This window comes from Alligator sinensis, unplaced genomic scaffold (genome assembly GCF_000455745.1).
Source record: "Alligator sinensis unplaced genomic scaffold, ASM45574v1 scaffold1283_1, whole genome shotgun sequence".
Taxonomy (NCBI): domain Eukaryota; kingdom Metazoa; phylum Chordata; order Crocodylia; family Alligatoridae; genus Alligator; species Alligator sinensis.
In genome coordinates, this window is record NW_005842091.1 from 1,922,863 (window position 1) to 1,943,868 (window position 21,006).

The 21,006-nt window shown below is 48.5% G+C and overlaps 1 protein-coding gene across 1 annotated transcript in view; it reads left to right on the plus strand.

Moving 5' to 3' along the window:
- Positions 1-21,006, plus strand: part of CACNA1H (calcium voltage-gated channel subunit alpha1 H) — a 400,429-nt gene that overhangs the window by 250,546 nt on the left and 128,877 nt on the right. The window contains exon 7 of the mRNA XM_025204646.1: positions 4,072-4,384. Coding sequence (XP_025060431.1) covers positions 4,072-4,384 — 313 coding nt within the window. The remainder of the gene's footprint in view (positions 1-4,071; positions 4,385-21,006) is intronic.

The window sequence follows — 21,006 nt, forward strand, 5'->3', positions numbered from 1 at the left end:
GAGCCCCCATCGTCTTGCACCTGCTGGTGAGCACCCATCGTCTTGCACCTGCTGGTGAGCACCCATCGTCTTGCACCTGCTGGTGAGCACCCATCCTCTTGCTCCTGCTGGTGAGCGCCCATCCTCTTGCACCTGCTGGTGAGCGCCCATCCTCTTGTACCCGCTGGTGAACATCCATCCTCTTGTACCCACTGGTGAACACCCCCCAGCTTATAGCAAGCCTCACCCTTGCCTCCTTGCAAGGCTGCTGATGCCTTGCACAGGAAGACCTGAAGGAGAAGGGAGCAGCGTGGCGTTTCAAGAGGAGAGGTGGGGAGGAGATGGTGAATTGGGTCTCCACTGTGGCTTCCTGCTATCAGAGCCAGGTTGAGGGAAGGGGCAGGGAAACTTGAGGTGGGGCTGGAGATGATGGACTGCATGGGTGGGCATGTCAAAACTGATGAGACTTTGGCCGAGCTGGGGGAAAGGGATGTCAGGGGAAGGGGGTTTTGTGACCAAGGAGTAACGACAGCTGTGGAATAGGAGGGAGGATATGGGTCCGACATGAGGCTCATCGAGAGAGCAGGTCAGGGAAGCATGAAGACACAGCCAGGCTTGCTGCTGTCCCCAACTGTGGCTGGTGCTGTTCATCCTTCAGTGTCAGCCGCTGATTTAAATCCTCAGTTTAAACTCCTAGGAAAAAAAAAATCAAAAGCACAGACCAGCGGGCAGTCGAGCAGGCATCCCATCTGCAGCCAGTAATTATGGGAGAGCAGTGAGGATTAGGCATGTCATTAAAGCCAGGCGGCTGCGGGCAAGGCTTCTCGGGTGATAACTGCGAGGCATGAAAAGCAATCCCCCTGCTTCGTGCCCGTGCTTGACCTTCCCCGTGCCTGCCGGGAGCATCTCAGTGCCAAGTTTGCAAGGAAAAAAGCACAAGTCACTTCTCTCACAAAAGGGATGCATGGGAGGGGGGAAATCCTGTTTGTCAGAAGCATTCAAGCCAACGAGCTCGAGCGCTACACGCCGGTCTGGGCCAGGCTGCAGCTCGAGATGGGGGGGCCTGGGGCTCAGGGAGCCTTAGCGCCACGTCCACCTCGTCCTCCAAGCTGTGAACTGATGAGGCTGCTTCGGAGGCATCCTCCAAATCCTGCCGGGATCCAGTGGACATCGGGTCCCAGCTTAATTGAGGCAAAAGGCTGTGGGTCCGGGGATGACTGGACCAGGATGTTGTATCTGGGCAGGGCCTCTGAGATAACTGGGGAGCCATGCTTGGTGCCCAAGGCCTTCCCCCCCCCAAAAAAATAAACTGGGTAACTCATAGGCAGGGACCCAGACATCCAGGAAGGGGATCAGGAGGTTGTTACTCTATAGACTGCTTTGCACAGCATGACATTTGCCATGTGCCTGTGTGTGGCCACACTCCCATGTGCTGCAACCCTGGCTGTCCCAAGAGAAATACGGCAGACCCAGATACCAGAGCTCAAGGTTTTCCCTGTACGTAGATCCAACACCTAGGCTACATTGGCAATGCTGCAAGTGCTATTTCGGCTCCTAGATCGGAGGAGCTTCTGCAGGACAGCTGTGTGAGGATCCCAAAAATGGACCCATTGGAGACTGGACTTCCCATCTCCAAGATCCTAGACTCAGACTTCCACTCCTCTGATGTTTGTGCTTGGACTTATCTTCTTTGGACGGCCCCCAAGTACCAGAGAGCCTCATTTGCACCGTGCAACATAGGAGACTGGGCATAATCTTCTTTGGACAGCCCCCAAATACCTGAGATCCTCACTTCCACTGTGCAACGTAGGAGACTGGACATAATCTTCTTTGGACGGCCCCCGAGTACCTGAGATCCTCACTTCCACTGTGCAACATAGGAGACTGGGCAAAATTGTGTCAAATAGGAGACTGGATCAAACTTAGGGTCTGATCCAGTAAATTCTTATATTCTGGGGAAGGGCAGGGAGCCCTGGCAGTCTACCCTGTCCACTGGTCCTCAAATTGCAAAAAGAAACGGGTCTCCCAGCTGAAACAAAAGCCAGCCGAAGCGATTTGGGCATTTTTACGGTGACTCGTTAGCATTAGGCCCATTTGCATTCAGCCTTTTTTTTTTTCCACTCACTTGACTTCTGTGCAAAGGTAAATACGCCGATCTACAAGCATTCGTCCTCTTCTGATATGTGCTCAGCAGCTGCGATATATCCACGGCCTGCTTTGTTTGCAAACTGCAGATGACTGGGTTCCTGTAAGGCTGTTAATCCTTGCTCATAGCAACCCTCCCTGCCACTGCCAATGAATAATTATAATCAGGCTTACCCTTAATGCCTTCCTGCCCTCTGACCCCGGACAACATTTCCAGGAATGGAGCTGATGGATGGGGGAGGATCGGGGACTATTATGATACCGTGTCCGGCTGATCGTGTCGGATAAACTGTAGCTGTTGAAATCCCGGAGCTGGGGGGGGATATGGTGGAAAGAGGGTTGGACCCAACTGAGGCACGGAGATGACTTCAGCTTTAAGGTATGAGTGGTATAACTGGTTGAGGACCAGATCCGGTCCCACTGGAGGAATAGTACAACACCCACTAACACCAGTGGAAATCGGGCTCATTGAATGGGCAGCATGCATGCTAAATTGGTGCCCAAAACTTTCCTCTGTTGCCAGCATTTTCCTCTGCTTTTTTAAGAACCATAAAAGAGATGGTTTAAGTCCAGCTTTCTCTCTGTAGTTTTGTGGCTCCCGTGTTTGGCCCTGTGGGATCTCCCTGTCCCTACTCCTAGTTGCTCATGAAATGAGAGACACTCCAAGCACTTCTGGCCGCATTTCAAGCCCTTCTGGGTGGTAGATAAGACCCCGGCAGGTCCAGAAGTCAGTCTGAAGCAGCAGACATGTGATGCTGCTTGTCTGTGCAAGGCCCTGGAGCGGAAACCCAGTCAAAAGGACTTAGGCACTTCAATGAGCACTGCCATGTTTGAAAAAGGAGGGCTGGGCAAAAGGGGAGGGCAGCCAGGAGGGCAATAATGGGTTTGTAACCTCAGGTTTGGGGCATGAGATTCAGGTTTTGGGAGGATGATTGAGACCTATAGGACAGATGCAAAAAATGTGAGTATTTTCAGCAGAGTAGCCTCAAAAGTGACACCGAATGGGAAGGCAGCCGCCAAGAAGGTAACAGCGGAGATTTCTCGATTCACAGAAAGTAGGAGTTACATATTTCTCCTCCTAGGTTTAAGAAATCTGAATGCAATCCATGTGCATGTTTTTTGTCTCGGGCCCAAGAAAAGCTCTGTGTGTGGCTGGATGTGGACGGGCCGAGATGAAAATCTCCGGCAGGCTGGTTTCCTGTCCTGGGCAGGAATTCGGGCTCTGCCGCTCCTCAGGTTTTCAGAGCGGATTCCTAAGAGTCCCACCGCTATTAGTCAGGATGCCTAACGATTTCCCCTGCTCTTTGCCCTGATCCTGCAAATGATAAGAAATCACAAGCCAGACAATTGGTGTGACCAGGTTATTTGCAGGCTGGGCCCTAGGTATTAGCGCTGTCTTTCAAATCCATCCGTAAAATGCTAGGGAAGGCAATGATGTGGTGGGGTCCTAGGTCTTCCCTGGGCTCCCTTTCCCATAGCTTTTCCCATTTGGCCTCTAAACCCTGCAAGCAATACAGCTCCCAGCCTTTCCCCTGAGAAAAAATTGCACAGTTGGCCAGACCTCCGCCCCCAACGAATGCTCTTTGCCTTCGGCCGAAACATCCTGGGGAAGAATAAATCAGTAGCAAAGCTCCTACTGACTTTGCAGGGAGTGGGATTAGACCGGTATAGGCATCTAGGAACTTGGAAATACTTGGTGAGCATGAGGAGGGATTTTTTTTTTCATTCTTCCTTGTCCCCACTCCAGTGTATGTCTTCTCCGTTCAGAGCAGTTCACTTTAGGTGGCGTTCCTCTACTCCCATATTGCCCTTATTAGATATGCCCCCAACCCCGTGCTGAATGACACCTTGGGCTCGGATCGAGCAAGGCATCGCCCCTCCTGCTATTGAAGGAAAGGGCAAGGAAGGAGACTGATTCTCTCTCCCATTTCTTTTCTTTCCCTCTAGGACATATAACCTAACTTTCCTGCATCCGTATTATCAGCCAGACGGGGAGGATAATCCATTCATCTGCTCGTCCCATCGGGATAACGGCATGCAGAAATGCTCCAATATCCCAAACAACAAGGAGTACAAAGTGGAGTGCACCTTGAGCATGGACTCCTACACCCAAAATTTGTATAACCCAGAATTCAGCAACAGAAATGCCTGCATAAACTGGAACCAATATTACAACGTATGCGTGGCAGGAGATGTGAACCCACATAATGGAGCTATTAATTTTGATAATATTGGCTATGCCTGGATAGCTATTTTTCAGGTAGGATTTTCCAACAGTTTTCTTTCCTTGTTGCTTGGAGGGTTTTCAGCAGATGTTTTAGCTGCAAAATGGATTTTGCCTGCAATAGCTTGCAATCGGTAAATAGAGGGGGCACGTCAAGTAAATGAACCAAAGGCTAACCCGTGTGCTACTTGGAAAGAGGCAAATGATGCCATTATTTTGTTTTCAGTGCATTTTAAGAAAGGGGAGTAGGTTGCTGATTGTAGAGGGTTTTTTTTTTTAATCTAGCAAACAGAGGTGTGACGTGATATAGTGGCTGGAAGCCGAAGATGGATGCAAGGCATGCATTTTTGAGGGCTTGGGGTCATTTACCATTGGAATAGCTTGGCAGGCTCTTCATCGCTTGACGGGACATCAGTCAGAAACATATGCTCCATCTCAGCCACAAGATAAGGGCTCAATCTCCGAATTACAGGGTGATGTTCTCTGGTCTGGGGTGGGGAGGGCAGGGGGGTCATAACACAGGAGCTCAGATGACCTTCTGGCTCTGATATCTATGGGAAGCTGCATGTTCAGAGGCTGAGCCTGATTCCCCGTCATCCTGCCCCGTCTGCAATCATCTGCCCCGGGCTGAAGTGTTCTTCATCCGCTTCACGTCGGGTAAAGGGCTGCAAAGTGTAGAGCAGACAATCAAGCCCTTTCTAGCTCGGAGCAGTGGTTCTCGCCCTTTTTAGACTCCAGGTCCCCCTTGGAAAATGCCCCTTATCGCTGTCACTCATTTGTTGACTACAAAAAATAATAATAGAGCAATGCTTTTGTTGTAAAAAATTCAGAAAGACCACACCAGGTCAGACTGTTTTCCTTTTTTTTGCAATCTCTGGGTTTATCTTATGAATCCCGATTGCCTACCTCATTGCGTGGCGACCCTTGAAAGGAGTTCAAGGCACGCCGCAGCATCCCAGGTGAGAACCAGCGCTTTAAAGTCATATGTATGGTCATAAGGCCATTATTTCTCAGAAATAACCTACACAGCAATGGTCTATATATCAATTTTCACTTGTAATTCCTACCTTTGGCTGTTTCAGAACAAGGCTGTGCATAGGCGCTCTTATTCCAAATTCGCACCTGTGCTGATTTAATTGTATTGACGCATGCTTCTCTCCATACATGAGAAATCAATTGCCTTTCTGGCATGAGTTTCTGTGAGGATAAGCCCGAAAGACGATGAGCCTGGTGAATAAGGTTAAGATCTGGATGATGTTTTGTCCACCAGACCTGTGTTAAAGGTGCGGAAGGAGCAAAGGGCTTTCCTGCACCCACAAGGTGCATTGGCTTCACTTAAACCATTTATAAAAGGGGCTGGTTGCACTCTTTGACTCTTACTCAGAACTAAACTGAAAATCCCAAACTGAATGAAGTTGCATCAGGTGAAGGCTCCTTTAAGATTGTCCACACAGAGATTTAATGCGGTTTAACTAATCCGCTCTAAATTCATGCCATCGGTTGATTCGCCTTCACTTTCCCCGTGTGCCCCGGTATAGACAGTCCCCTAATTAAACTGGGATTGATCCCTTCTGACTAGCAGAATTGCTTCTGATGCCAGCAACCGGGACTTCTTGGGGGATTTATATTCAGGGCTCATCTGCCCAGCCGGAGCATGTCATCATGGTGTGTCCTTAACTTGTGTTAGCTAACGTGCAGTAAAACCTCATTGGGACCAAGCAGAGCATTTGCAACACAGCTTAGCAGGTCAGAGCAAAAACCAGACTTTCGCTCGGGCCTTGACCCACTAACCGGGGGAAAAGCAACAAGCTGCTTTGCCACTTGGTTTTTATCTTGTATTAGTTGCTGCGTGATAGCTTACCCACGGAAAGACCGCACCATTTTTCCCTAATAAGACAATCCCATACAACTAAATTGCTCTCATCTCCTAGGCCAAAACCCCCCAGAGCTGTAGCAGGCAAATCTCCACTCTTCTTAAGGACTTGACTTCTCGGTTTTGCTCCCCGTCACTGGAGGTAGCATGTTGGGCATAGCTAATTATAATACATTATTCGGGCGTGCAGGGGACGGGCGCTCATGCATACGCATTGCTGCAGCAATACGACCTTGTGATGTCGTGGTGAGGTTTAGGGAGATGCCACAAGGTGGGTATGCGGTTTATTTGCATTTGCAACTGCGTGGGACGCTGCGGCTTAGCTAATGACATGAAGAGGGAAGAGGTGTGCCTGGCTGGATGGAGACCTGGTGTTAGATCCCTCTTGGCGAGCTGTATTGCAAAGTTTGAGCTTCATCACATGATCTGGTCCTTCCACTTTCTGACGTACAGGGATGTCCCCCCCCGGGTTATGCCCTTCAGTTCCTCTCATCAGCGCCCTTCCATTCCTGTCTAGCTTATTTCTCTTTTCCTATTTGATTCCCTTTTAATTTAGTTAATTGCCAATAATTACCTCTTCGCATTTCTAAGCCATGTGATTGCCTTTTCAACATCCCTGTCTATTCTTGTAGGCAGACAGGGTTCTTTTGGGTAAATCTGATATCTTTTTTATTAGACCGACTCAAATAGATGGGAAAAAATGTCTTCTGTAATCTGAGAGCAATAAGGAGCCTAGCTCCCAATGAAAATAGCCTGCTGCATGTAGTTTGTCAGCTCTCAAATGCTGGCCTCATGGCCTGGCTTGAATTACATTACTGCTGGTATTGGTGTCTCTATAAAAAACCCATCCAGAATGGGTCAGATGGGGCCCAGGCATCCACTATTTTCCATTTGGAAAACTACTTGGGTGCCTGAATGTGTCAAGAGAAGAGCAGCCTCATTGATTTTTTTTTCTTTTAATATTCCTAATGGGCAGTGTGTGCTGCATGGGAGAAGGAGGGAAATAAAAATCAGGCTGGTAGGCAGATCGGAGAATGTCATCCCAATAGGCAGTATCCCTCTCCTGCTGTTGGGTCTACACTTTGGCCGAGCTGGACTGATCTCTCAGAGCCTCACACCGCTCGGCCGCGACTTCGTTACAGAGGAAGGACGGGGACGGATGCACTGCAGATTCTCCGTGCTAGTCCATGCTGCTTTTTAACCTCCTGGGAATTTTTGGTGGACCGCAATGTATGCATTCCACCCTGTTTCCCGAGCAGACACTAGCCCAGATGCGCTGGAGAAACGTGTCCCGGGAAGAAAACATTTCCTAGCGCAGAGCGCTTCCAAGGTTTGCGGCGAGTCCTCTGGGAACAGCAGAGGTCTAGCGAAGTCTGGTATTGAATAGATAGATCATTGTGACATCCCGCTTTCAGATACCGAGAGGTTTGTGTTTAGTTTTAATAACGCTGCTCGGGCCGTCAGAATACTAAAATGCACTTCCAGCTGACACTCTTCTTCTGTCCGCATCCCTTGAATGCTTTGATAGCTGGCTTTCACAAACGGAGAGCGTGACTGCAGATAAAGGGGTAGTTTAGGAGTCAAGGCTTTGGCTGAAAAGTGATGCTAGAATATGGGGAGTATAAAGTATTACCAAAGGCATGAAGTACTAAGTGAGAACAATTTCTGGGAAATAGAAAGCATTTAATAATTAGAGCTATTGAGCTGCGTTCTCATTAGATTTCATAAGCTAAGCAGGGTGGGCCAGGTCAGCATTTAGATGAGACCTCCAAGGAAATAAGGCAGGAAGTCTGGTTGGTGATGTCCAAAGGCCATAGACTTCTTTGTTCCAGATAGGGGGTAGGAGTCAGGCTGTGGCTAGACGTGCTGTCTGTAGGACATGACAGATCCAAGGTCCTCATCCGTTCTGGCCAATAATAACCCCACGGTGCTTTTTGCAAGAGGCGTACGGGAGGTCTCCAGCTTGGCTAACAGCAGTCTGGGGGTCTTGGATTACTCCTTTATTATTCTAAGCTGCGTAGTCAAAGGTTGTGCACGGTTGCAAAGCTGCTGTGCTCCGTCCTAGAGGTGGCTGCATTGTCGTGGTTGAACCCCTGGACATTTGAAGAGACGGTTGCGAGCGATACAGTCGGTCTAGTGGTTTTCCACGGAAGATTTCAGCGTTGTGGGAACTGCATTACCGAGAAGCCCTACTGCAGGCTGGTCATAAGGCCATAAGCAGTGCCACACGAGGTCAGCCCAAGGCCCAGTGCTGTGTCTGCAGCAGCATCAGGGGTGGATGGTTTGGAGCAGTCGTCAGCAACCGTTTTAGGCTGCAAATTGGAGGGACCCAATTCAGGTCTGCGATGAGTGCTAGGACCCAGCCACCGCCTCCACGTTACAAGGAGAGCGTCCCACCGTGGCAGCACGGGACAGCGACTGCTGCCAACGCCCCATGTCCATGGGCCAGATCTGGCCCCCTGGACATAGTTTGCTGAGCCCAGCTTTAGAAGGAGACCCTATGAATGAGGCATGTCTGGAGCCTCACCCGCCCTGGCATTTACCATCATTGCTTTGGAGATGCCAGAGGGTACATCCCTGGCTGTTCTGTTTAATAGTCATTAATACATTATCATCCATGAATCTATCGTCTCTCACCCATGAATTGTCCTAGTCCATTTGTTACCCAACCTGCCTCTACAACCTCCTGGGGTAACAAGCCAGCTACCGTATTTCTCAGTGTATAGGTTGACGCAGTGTAAAAATCGACCCCATTTTTCTGATCCCAAAAGTTAGGAATTTTGTAGATCTGATGTATAAGTTGACCTAACTTTTGGGATCAGAAATATGGGGTCGACTTATACTGGTGCCTGCGGGCCTGGCACCTGGGGAGGTGGGCGTGTGCTGCAGCACCACTCGCGGGGGACGGGGCCAGGCTCAGCGCTTGGCTGGTGCAGCCCCAGCCCCTGCAAGTGCTGCAGCCTGGGCCGTGCCAGCTGAGCACCAAGCCTGGTACCGCTTGTAGGGGATGGGTCCATGCCAGCCAAGCAAGTGCCTGCAAGTGGTGCTGGGCTCAGCACTCAACAGTGCCGCTTGCAACAGATGAAGCCAAGGCACAGCCCAGGAAGAGCTACTCGCAGGGGATGGGGCCACACCAGCCGAGCCTGACCCCATATCCTGCAAGCAGCTGGGAGCAGCGCTGCCAAGCGCCGAGCCCAGCCATGCCAGCTGAGCACTGCTTGCCGAGGATGGTGATACAGCATATAAGTTAAGGTTGAATTTTAAGAGTTAAAAATTGCGCTTCCAAACTCCATTTATACACCGTGAAATGCATTACATGTTGCATAAAAAAAGTCCGTGGTCCATACAAGAGATCGCTTAGTTGGTGTGATGGGCCCTGTCTCTTCTCCCTCCCGGAGCGCCACTTCCAATGGGGCTGCCTAAGCCTAGAAGCACAAATCCGTGTGGAGGCACAACACCCCTTCGTGAAGCCTGACTTCCCAATGTGATGAGTGCTCACAGCTCCCTTTGAAGCTGGAAGGCATGGTGAACAGCCCAGCAGCCCCTCAGAAAGCCGAGCCCCCTATTAAGCTGCCTAAATATGGATCCAGGTGCCTCGCTTTAGGCAGCAGTGCTGGGTGGATTTTTCTTTTTTCTTTTTTGGGCCAGCTGGTATTAATTGCAGGCTTGGAAGTAACTTGGCACGCGGCGCTGGAGTCTCCCTAGCAAAGTGAAAGCAATGCTCCGGTCCAGGCAGAGCTATAAGTCAGACGCTGCAGCCAGAAGCCCCGGATAATAAAATCATTAAGGAAATACTAACGACCATGGCCGCATCCATGTGTGCGGGAGAGGATAATAATTCCTTATGTAATCCTGCAAATGATTCATGTTTTGATTCCCTTCATTTGTTGTGTAATAGGCTAATTCATGTATATATTTGTTACGAAGGCACGTTCAATGGCGAATTATGTGAACTAATTAGTTTATTACAGAATAAATGAAAGGAGATGGAACCTAAATTAACTGTGAGGTTTGGCATGATATTAAGATCCCTTTATTGCACATGAATTTCAGGAGCAACAATAAGAGCAGTAATTATGGGTATTGTTGTCATACTACAAATGATGAATTACCCACCTAACCAAAGCCTAATTTAATCTGAATTACTGACACCGTTTCACCGGGCAACCCAAACACTGCCACCTTCGAAACCAGAAATTACAGTACGGAAAGGCCTGAGCTAAAGTTGGAGCGTAGCTAAGAGTTACCGTGCAGGGAAAGGAAGGGTGATGGAGGTTGATTTGAAACATCGAAACAGTTACTGGTATCCTTTTCTTTTCCATCATGACCAGGGATCCTGGTTTTCTCTGATTTAAAAAAAATCCCCAATTTTCAGTTAAAAAAGAAGTAACCCCGAATCCACATTTTCCTTGATTTAAAATGAAACATCATATATATGTGTGTGTGTGTATATGTGTGTGTGTATATGTATGGATGTGTATATGTATATGTGTATATATCTGTGTGTGTATATATATATAGATATATACATATATGTGTGTATGTATGTATGATGTTTCATCTTAATCAAGGAATATATATATGTATGTATGTATATGTAAGTATGTGTGTGTGTGTAGATATGTATATGTATATATGTATGTATATGTATATGTATTTATGTATATATGTGTATATATATATGTATATATGTGTATATACACACACACATATTAGTGGTGTTTCATTTAGATCACAGAAAAATGTGGATTTGGGGTTACTTTTTTTAAATCAAAAATTGGGGATTTTTTAAAATCAGAGAAAACCAGGATCCCTAATCATGACATATATAGGCAAGATCCACAATACACCCGGCGCTAAATTAACCAGGCATTTGTTCGAGTGTCACTGATCCTAATAGGAAGCAACAACAGAGCGTATGGGACAGCTTGTTCCCATATGTCTGGCAATCCTGGGGTAAACTCTGAACGTATGTTATGGAAATGTAGTGCTATATAGGAAGGGAGAGCTGTCTAGCAATTAGGAAAGGGAGCCAGGAAGCTGTTCATTCTCTCTTGTATCTGACTTTGGGTGTGCCCCTTGCAGCTTCTGAGCTCTCTGCTTGTTACGTTCCACCCCAGAAGTGGCCGCATTTCAGACCTGGGAGAAGCGCACATTCCACTTAGGGTTCCTCCTGGTTGAAAGGCCTCAGGAAAATAAATCAAACCATCAGGTTTTGGATGCAGCCCTCAAACTTTGTGAGTGTTTTGGTTTCGTGCCCATTTGGAAAACAAAAAACAAATTGCAAATTGCTTCCACAAGCCGTCGCGCTCAAAACACGCCGCAGCCGACAAGTTAATCAAGTCTTATAAGCAACACATCTCTGGCCCTTCATCAGAAGGCTGCAGCGAGGGAAGTCTCCGGGGAGGCTGTTTTGTACAAGAGCAGCCCCCATGCTGCTGTCAGCGTAAAGCATGGTTGTGTTCAAGAGAGCTGAAGGCAGCTTTGGCAAGCGAGCCGCGTGACATGAATGCCCATGAAAGGAAAAGCAGAATCACCTTCCCAGAGAAAAACGCCTCCAATACTGAGTGGTATTAAAGGAGCTGTCAGCAGCGACAGGAGTTCTCGGTGTTATCTTGATCGCTCGCCTAGACGGGGAACTTTTCACTGCGTCTGGCCACGCCGCAGCCAGCACCACGTTACGGCAAGGAAGGTGGGAATGATGAACGCGACCCATAAATATCGCCCCGCTCAGAAAAACACGCGTTGCGAAAGAAACCTGGTTGGAGAGGGTAAAAATGGGATGCTGGCTGCACCCCATTCGTTCCCGTGCGGAGGAAACCACCCTGAATGAAATACCCAGGCAGGGAGGAAATCGGTTTGAAGGGTGAAGGCAGTGGTGGCCTTAGGGTTGTTGGGGCCTGGGGCAAGAGAGTCGTTCAGGGCCCCTTAGAAGTATGGACTCACTATTACCCCACCACATTTGTATCGTGGATCTTTTTAATAGTCTTTGGGGGAATTAGATAAATAGTTGAGTGTTAAAATGCAAATACCTAGAACCATTTCCTTGCAAAAACTTCACACCGCCCCCAAATTGGGCCACCGAAAGTGTGGGGCCCGGTTTGCCCTCCCCTAAGGCTGCTACTGGGTAAGGGAAAATCAGGCAACTTGGCCCCTTCTCGCATAACCTTTCATCTCTAAAACCCTTGGTTCAAAGGTGATACCTGTTATTAGACCAACTAGAATTCATCTCCAAGCACTCTGCAATCATGAAATGAGCCACCACATGCGCCTTGCGGGGTAGGTGTCGTTATAGCCATATTACGCCTGGGGGAAACCGAGGCCCAGGAAGACTTAATGACCTGATTTTGATTCTCAGCGTCCAGGGAGCGTAGACAGCATTGGACCTTTGCAAATCAGGCCGTAAGTCACCTGCTAGGTCCCGAGGCGAGCCAGCAGCACCGCACCGAATGGGACCTCAAAGCCCGGTCACCCAGCGCCTGCGCTGACCCACGAAGCAACACTCCCTGCCATGAATGTATGTTGGATAAAGTGCCTCCGTCTCTTGATGAAGCCCAGCCAGAACAGAAAGCAATTAATGTCAGGAGCTGAATGCAATACAGGCCCATGCACTGCCAAATCCTGCTCCTCCTGACATGAGAGGGACTCGGGTTGTGGACTGCAGCCGGGGCAAGGGCCGCCGGCCTGTAGAGTTCGGGGCAGGGGGGAGCTTTTCTCCTCTTCAACCAGCCGCCGAGGGTGCATTTCTCTGCTGCGTGGCTGCTGCCTTTCTCGCTGAGCCAGCTAGCTACTTCAGGCACACTCCTGACATGCTGGCACGGGGCCCAAGCAAGTGCGACAGCAGAAGGCAGCCAAGGCCTCTTTTCCAAGCCAGAGTCTGATGTTATGTTCCCCCTCCTGAAATCCCCGCTCCATTTTCAAGTGGAGACGTGCCTCCTTCCCTTCGCCTTGTCTAGAAAGCTCCTGGGATGTTTCATGTCCTCCCGCAGTCTGAAGAATTAATTGTCCTCCAAGCCTTGATTAGGGGCAGAGCAAGGGACACAATTCAGCTCTGGTTTGCAAATGAGCCATCCTGCAGTCTCCATTCTTGGAGGGTTTGAAGACCCGGGTAGACAAAGCCTTGGCTGGGATGATGCAGTTGGGGCTGATCCTGCTTGGAGTAGGGTTTTGGACTAGATGTGACCTCCTGAGGTCCCCTCTAACCTGAATTTGCTATGATAGTATGGACATGTAGCATTTGGGGCAGTGTATTTACATGCATCAGCCCAGAGGATTGAGAACCCGGGTGGGTCAGACTTGTCACCTCCCCAAATCAGGGGCTCGGGTGGGGATTTTGTTGGTGTTGTTGTCAAGGCTGTTGCTGTCCTTTGATTTGAGAGGCACGTGCCAACCCCATCAGAGCCCCTGCTAGTACCGATTTAAAACATCCCTTCCCCTTACCCGGCCGTCCTCACGGTTGTGCTGGGATTGAAACAGCATCACCCCATCCGTGTCAAAGGCTGCCAAGGCTGCAGTGCTATAAACACACGCGGGAGAATCCAAGAGTCCTTTGTGCTAGTCTACACTCATGATTTTCAGCCTAGGTCAGGTCTTTTCTAAGGGCGTGCCATGCAAAGTGCCGAATACAGCCCTTCTTGGAAGCGATAAAGACCACGTGAGAATCTACCGGCCTTACATGACGGCCAGGGTGATTCTGCACGCGTTCCCATCCCGGCGATCTTCCTCCCTGTTTGCAAAGCTGTCAGTGAGATTAGTATAAACAGGGACCTTTTTTGGCAGGTTTGCCGCTGTGACAGTCGGTGTTAAATGTCAGGATGCTTTGATTGAGTTCCTTGCAGCAAGATTGAGCTATAGTGGTTGCCCAAGGTGTCAAATGCCTGTCATTTCCAGCGCACAGGATGCGTGTGGGATTCTCCTAACATAGCCTTTCTGTCTGTCTGTCTCTCTCCACTTTTGCACTTTCATCTCTCTCTAGCTGTGTCATGAAGGGAGCTGACAAGAAGAGTCATTTAAGCTGGAAAAGTCAAAAGGCCAAAAACTCCTATTGGCGACTGAGGGTGGCAGCTTGCAACACGCACATTCACAAGGCCGGGGTTTCCCAAAGTGGCCGGCAATACCTGAGACAATATAAAGCCCCCTGATTTTCCAAATGCACCGAGAAAAATTATCTGAATATTTTATTCACCGAAAGCTGCAGATCCAAGGTCAACTGACTTCCTTTGTAAATCCCTGCCGAACCTGGTCAGTGGTTTTAGCCAAAAATAAAAATAAAAAGGGGGCAGGAGGAGCCTACATGTTTCATTTCAGAGCAACTTCTCCATCAAAATGATGCTATGCTACTAAACTTCAGCTTAATTTGTGCTTTTTTATTTTTCCATATGGATCAAATGAACTATTTCGTTCTGTCTGGGTTTGGTGGGGGAGAGGGGGTTGCTTGTTTTGATGAGAAAACTGAAAAGCACATTTTTCCCAGCAGCTCCAAATGAAATTTTATTCCATTTTTTTTTTCCCATGGCCCAGCAAACCAAAAAAATAAATAATTTTTTTGAACAACACTAGTGCCAGGAGTCAGGCATCTAAGAAACAAGTCCTTTAACACACCCTTGGCTGGACTCCCCAAATCACTAGTCACTTCTAAAAATGTTGGCCAAGAGATACAGCTTGGTTCATTTAGACTGACCTCCTCTCCTGCCTGCCACAAGCCCAGTAACCTGTGGGACGGCACAGATGAGGTCCAGAGCCCAGATGTGGGCAGTGTGAGTCCTGTTGCTTTTGGAGGCTTCTGCCCCAAACACTCAAAGCCCCTTGAATTTGGGGGGGAGAGAGGTGCAGTAAGACCCGGTTTGTATTTGGCATCTCTCTTCCTAGTGGGCTCCCTCCACAGTGGAGGCGAGAGCTTCGGGCTTTCTCAGCCCCTTGAAGATCTTGCATGGCCTGGGAAAACAGCAATGCAGCTAGGAGTCAAAGCCATCGGGGTGATGAGAAGCCACTGTCCCCTTGGGGGCATCAAAAAAAGTTGAATATTGGGAGCAAGGAGAGGGTTCTTCTAAACTTAAGTCTTTGGAGAGCCCAAAACATGCAACGTACCCCGCAGAGCCTGTTTTATGTAGCCCTCAGTGCCATTAAGATGATCATTTTGGGGCTCAGCAGAGGTTCAGTGCCATACCCTTGCCCCCCTTGCCCCCCACGTGTGTATTGTCAGGTGCTTTTTGCTTTTGTGGTCAACTTGTAGGTGTCATGAGCCGGGGCCCTGAGCAAATGGATCCAGTCCAAGGAACTAGGTCCTCGTTCTGATCCGTTGCAATGAGCAGCCATGGGACTTGCTTTCTAGTCTGAAGTCACAGCGGGTGCATCTACACATGCGCTTTACTGTGCAGTAGACTAATTAGCTCTGCAGTAAAGCGTCACCGTCTACATGTGCGCTGATATTAGTGTGCAGTAAATTAACTCCGCCGTAAGATAGCACTGTCGGGGACAGTACTGTGTTACCGCAGAGTCATTACGTGCAATTAAACGCATGTGTAGACGGTGATTGTGGCTGTACATAGTCCCCAGTCAGCCCAGCCAGCCGGGGGCCAGACTCCTGCCCAACTCTCGTGCCCCAGCCACTCTTTGGCCACCCGATGCTGCCGCCTGTGTCCCCTGCCAACCCAAGGCTGCTCTGCCCTGGCTCAAATTGCTGCTGTCCTAAGTGCGCGTGTAGACGCTGCATCCGGGAGCAATGTTCTTTGGTTCAAAGTACCCTGGAGTTTATCTTGGTGCATTAAGCGCGCGTGTAGGTAGACCCAGCATCTGATAATCACTCACGGCTCTGCCTTAGTGTCAGCTTCTACTGCTGCTGCACAGCAGAACCAGCCTGCGTGGTACAACCCAACCTTCCTCCATCACACTTAGATCTAGCCTTGTTTGTTTGGTGTCTTTGGACTCCTTTATGAAATGCCCTTCCAAAGGTCTGGGCACATGTGCAGGAATTAGTATCACTTGTGTTGTAGTCATGCACAGAGGCCTCATTGGGCTAAATGATGTACACACATGGCATCAGAAAGCAATTAAACTGCTTAGCAATTAAACTTGAGACCTGGCACAGTGGTAGCAATGACAAGCCTTACGCTCTGCAGCTGGACCAGCATCCCAAGTACATACTGGGTTGGAGAAGGGCTGCCATGCACACATATCTGCTACGTGGATCCTGCCAAGAGAAGATCTCTTGTAGGCTGAACGTTGGCTTAGGTTGCATTTTGCTTGGTCCGGGAATTGCTCTACAGACACTTTCCCTTTCCGCTTTCTTACGTTATAAGACGCTGATTTACAGTTCTCCCAGTGGTAATGGACTCATTATTGCTGGAGTTAAACAGTTAAATACTTTCCCTGTGCATAAAATACTTTACACAAACAATGAAGACCAAGGATAATTATCATGGTAAATCAAACCTCATGAATATGTACTGAGATATGATTTATTGTTATAAGCAGCATTCATCTGAAACCGGGGACGTTTGTGCTGAGAGATGAGGTTTTTGCATTATTTAGTGAAGAAGGGAAAGGGAGACAGATAATATCCTCTGTGCTACAGATGTTGCTGGGGCTTTTAAAGAGTTAGGCATTTCCTTTCAAAGGTGTCAGCTCCTGTCTGCCGAAAGGCTGTTAGACTCCCTTGTAACAATTGCTGTCAGCTTCAATGAAAAACAGAGCAGCAAGAGCAGGAAGGTTGTGGGCACCCAGTCAACTGGTTTGCAAACAAAAATGTATAGGGTAAAAGCAATCGGAGCTCATGGTAGAGGTGATATCTTTTGTTAAACCAACTCAGCTTTTGGGGGGAAAAAATTCTTTAGGGTAAAAGCATGCCTATAGTGACAGATCCACCTGGACAGGAGGGAGTATTAGGATAGGTTGTGTTTTAGTTGCAAGGAACATCCTTCCTGTTCAGGTACTATGGCTCAGGCGGGCTGGACAATGAGATGCATGCACGCTTCTAGCTAATGGATGGTGTCCTGCCCTTAGTAGTCAGTGTGTGTCATTGGGGCTACGGTGCATTGCCAACCGTATCCGTTGGCTGTTTGTTGAGAACAGGCTGCCTTTTTTTGAGCTGTGGCTACTTTAGGCACGGCTTTAAACATCCAACACCAAGGTCCGTAGCACAAACCAAACTCAGTGACTTCAACAGCAAATACACCCACAGAGTTTTCTTTTGGGGTCAGCTGTATTGGTCTGGGGCTAGATGATAAACAGAGTCTTTTGATTCGAGTCGATGACTTTCGTTAGACCAACTTGGAAGTGGGTTGATGTTTCTGGCAAGCTTTCGGATAACACGGTATCCTTTTTCAGGCTAAGTGCAGTGCAGACTGGGGATCCTGGGGAATCAGTCAGTAGTCTATGCCAGAGGTCCCCAACCACCGGGCCATGGCCTGGTACTGGGCTGCGAAGGGTTGGCTGTTGGGTCATGGCACAGACCCATCACTCAGACTCCTGTCTGTCTGTCACGCGTGGAGTTAAAGCTGGGCAGCGAGGCAGCCCTGGGAGGGAGGCAGCCGGCTCCGTGCGCCCCGTCCCGTTCCTGTGCTGATCCGCAGTATGAAAAAGGTTGGGAATCATTGGTCTATGCAAGTGGAGAGAGCAGCTGAACTGCTTGGAGTCCAATCATAGCTTCTGCATGCGGAGGGGGAGGAAAAAAAATGGTTGTGGTTTATGGTATGGGTAGGGTTTAGGGAAACTGTGGCGAGGAACATAGCTCATGTCTGTTCAGTCCATGATTTTTTGTGTCAGAGTGGTGATGCAGTTGAGTCCATGGGCATTGGGCACCTCTCTTGAAGGTGTTCTGTCATTTTTCCTTTGATAAAGACTGAGAGATCTGACAGAGACTGGTCATTTGGGGAGAAACGTGCCCCTACAGACAAATGTGGGTTTCTGTCTTTGACGGCTTCCCTGTGCGTGCCCGCCAGTTCTGGCTTGTCTCTCCCACCTACCTGCCGTCTGAGCATTTTGTGCATTGGATGAAGCCTATCACCGTCTTTGATGTGCAAGTGTAAGATCCAGGGATGGGGATGGTTTTGTTGTCCGGGGTCGACATTGTGGGGGCTGTGGAGATGCGTTGACACGTTTTGCAGCTCTTTTCCAGGCTTGGTTTCAATCCATCAGTGGATTGGTTTGGTTTCAATCCATCGGTGGCCATTTGGGCTGTGGGAAGTTCGCTTCTGATGATCAGCCTTGCCAGATTTGGAGCCTGTTTAAAGGCTAGGATGGGTGGGTCGGGAAAGGTCTCTTTTAGTTGCGGGTGTTTTTCAAGTATCGGTTGAAGTTGTTTAAGGGTTTTCCTTACTGGTTCGATGGAGGGATGGTAGGTCAATAAAAATATAGATGCCTACAGAGGCACCTACACTTACATCTAGAGGGGTGATGCTGTTAACTGCCAATACCCAGCAGATAGTCGTCCTGTTTAGGGCTGGTAGCTAGAAGGAGACTTAGCCTATTGAAGCCAATAGCCTTTTTTTAACCCATTGCCTGGACTTTGAATTGGACTTTCAAATCCCATATTAACTGCTTTCCTTCTTTTCCCCAGTGAAATGGGACTTTACAGGACTCCACTAAAATCAGATCAAACACCCCTGTCATTCCTTCTTTCCTTTCCCACACGACATTCATGCCAGCAGTCAAACATTTTTGACATACCCCCATTCAAGGGCAGACCACCCTATCGGCAGCCTACTTCTTATGTGTATTCTTGGATCCTTGCGCATTCCCCAGACTTATCATCGACTCTCACAGTAAACTGAACACATCGGAGGGGTAGTTGAAAGTGTTACTGGGCTACCCAGCTAATAACAGTGCGGCATGATCACGGGCAAGGCTGTGAGAAGGAAAAAACCCAGTTGCCTGTTGGATCCCAGCGCGAGCTGGCACCCTAACGGTTGGATCCAGGAGAGCCGTGTCCATTTGCTCGCAAACAGCACAGATTTGCACTCGTGTCAGTGCAAGAGACTCAACACAAGGCTGTGCAATGATTGCTTTTGGCAGACTGACTTTCCATAGCGGATCCACACTTTGCAACACTCGTCGGTTGTAACGGCAAGGTTAAAAACGCTTTGCAAAGCGAGACAGGCCCCAGTGCGAAAGGAGAAACGTCTATGCAAAAGATATTACTCAGAAAGTAATAAAACCTGTTTTTCTGACCGGAGAGATTACTTAACAGCTTGTGTCATGAGGAAATAATTAAAATTATGAAATGGACTTGAAAAATATAGTTAGTGATTTGATTAGCTGCCAAGCGGTCTGCGTAGGAAAAGTAATACTCCATTATTCATTGGTCAGAGCTCGTTAGCCAAATCAATATGCCCATGAAAGGGCAAGCGACATAGATAAAAGGCCTTCCAAACGGCGTATTGAAGGCCTTGTAAACTTAGCGAGAGCTAATTAACGAGCTCCCTCGGTTTACGATATCATCGGAACTTGCCTTGACAGGGTTTACAGGATCCTCCTTCCCGGGCCAGTCAAGTTGAAAGATAAGTGAAAAACATCACGGGCCAAGACCCACTGTCCAGTTCAGCGTAATGGATCTTGATCCAGATCAGATCCGTCGTGCTTGCAAAGGATACGGCTGGCACAGAGATAATGATGTACGCGCAATATGGAGATGTAGATATATCAGTTCAAATGGACCTTTCATACCGAGATCTCAAAGGCTTTATAAATATTTGGCAGGCAATCCTGCATTCGGCGAAGCAAATTCATGCTTAAGTGCTGTGTTGAATTAGATCCTAAACTTTTGAAGGGAGTAAGCCAAAAGGCTTAACCAAGATGTCAGAGCTGGGACTGGAAGTCAGTAGGTCATGCTTTTAGCTCCTTGATCTGTCCATGAAGCAAAGTTGGGGTGGTTTTTTGTTCCCAGACTTAGTGAGGGTGCCTCTGCCAGTCCCATTAGTTCACGTGTTCGCAGAAACCGAGTCTCCCTGCGTGCAAAGGTCTGGCATCAGGGATAAGGCTACAATTTAGCATGCCAAACGCTTGGTTCTTATCATCTTTTAAGCTTCATTTCACAAAGCAATTTTCCAAATTTTCCTCCGTTGATTAGCAGGATCTTGAGGTTGATTTCTATCTGTAACAGTCCATCTGGCACTCACCATTAGTACTTTTATAATATACAGAAAAAGAATCAAGTGTTTCAGAGGTAACATTGACTTTCCTAATTAAAGTAGGGTTGGGGGGGAAGGGAGGAGGTTATTATTTTTCCTCTCTCTAAAAACTGACACCAAAAAGAAGAAAAACCTGATCTAGGACTGGACTAAAGCCAAGTCTCAGTACGCATTTTGGCCAAGCCCAGGAACAATGATTTTATGGGGAAAACTTGTAGACGCAGGGAAAGAAATAATGCCAAAAAGAGGTTGAGAGAGTGATCTGGGGATTAAGGTGGAAAAAACACAATGTCAGCTGCCAGCCTCCCTCCCACTGTACAGTAAGGATGTCTGAGTTAACCGCCGCCGGCTTTCCTCTGCACCTCCTTTGTGATGCTTGTGGGAACGTGTTAAATTGATTCGGATTGAATTTGCACACCCGGCCTGATTCAGAAGAGCAACTTAGGGTTTCTACGCTAAATATAACAGGAGAGAAGCGGCATCACAGCAATTATAGGAGTTCCTAACTTCCCCCTTTCTCTAATGACTAAGCTGCTGCATTTCAGCTTCTGCTTCCCGCGGGGCAGGAGCCTGCACGTCGGCAGCTGTGTCAGAGCGACTGCCACATGGTGAGGCCCCATCTCATATTATCCCGGGGGAAGTCGTTCTCCCGTCTGTCC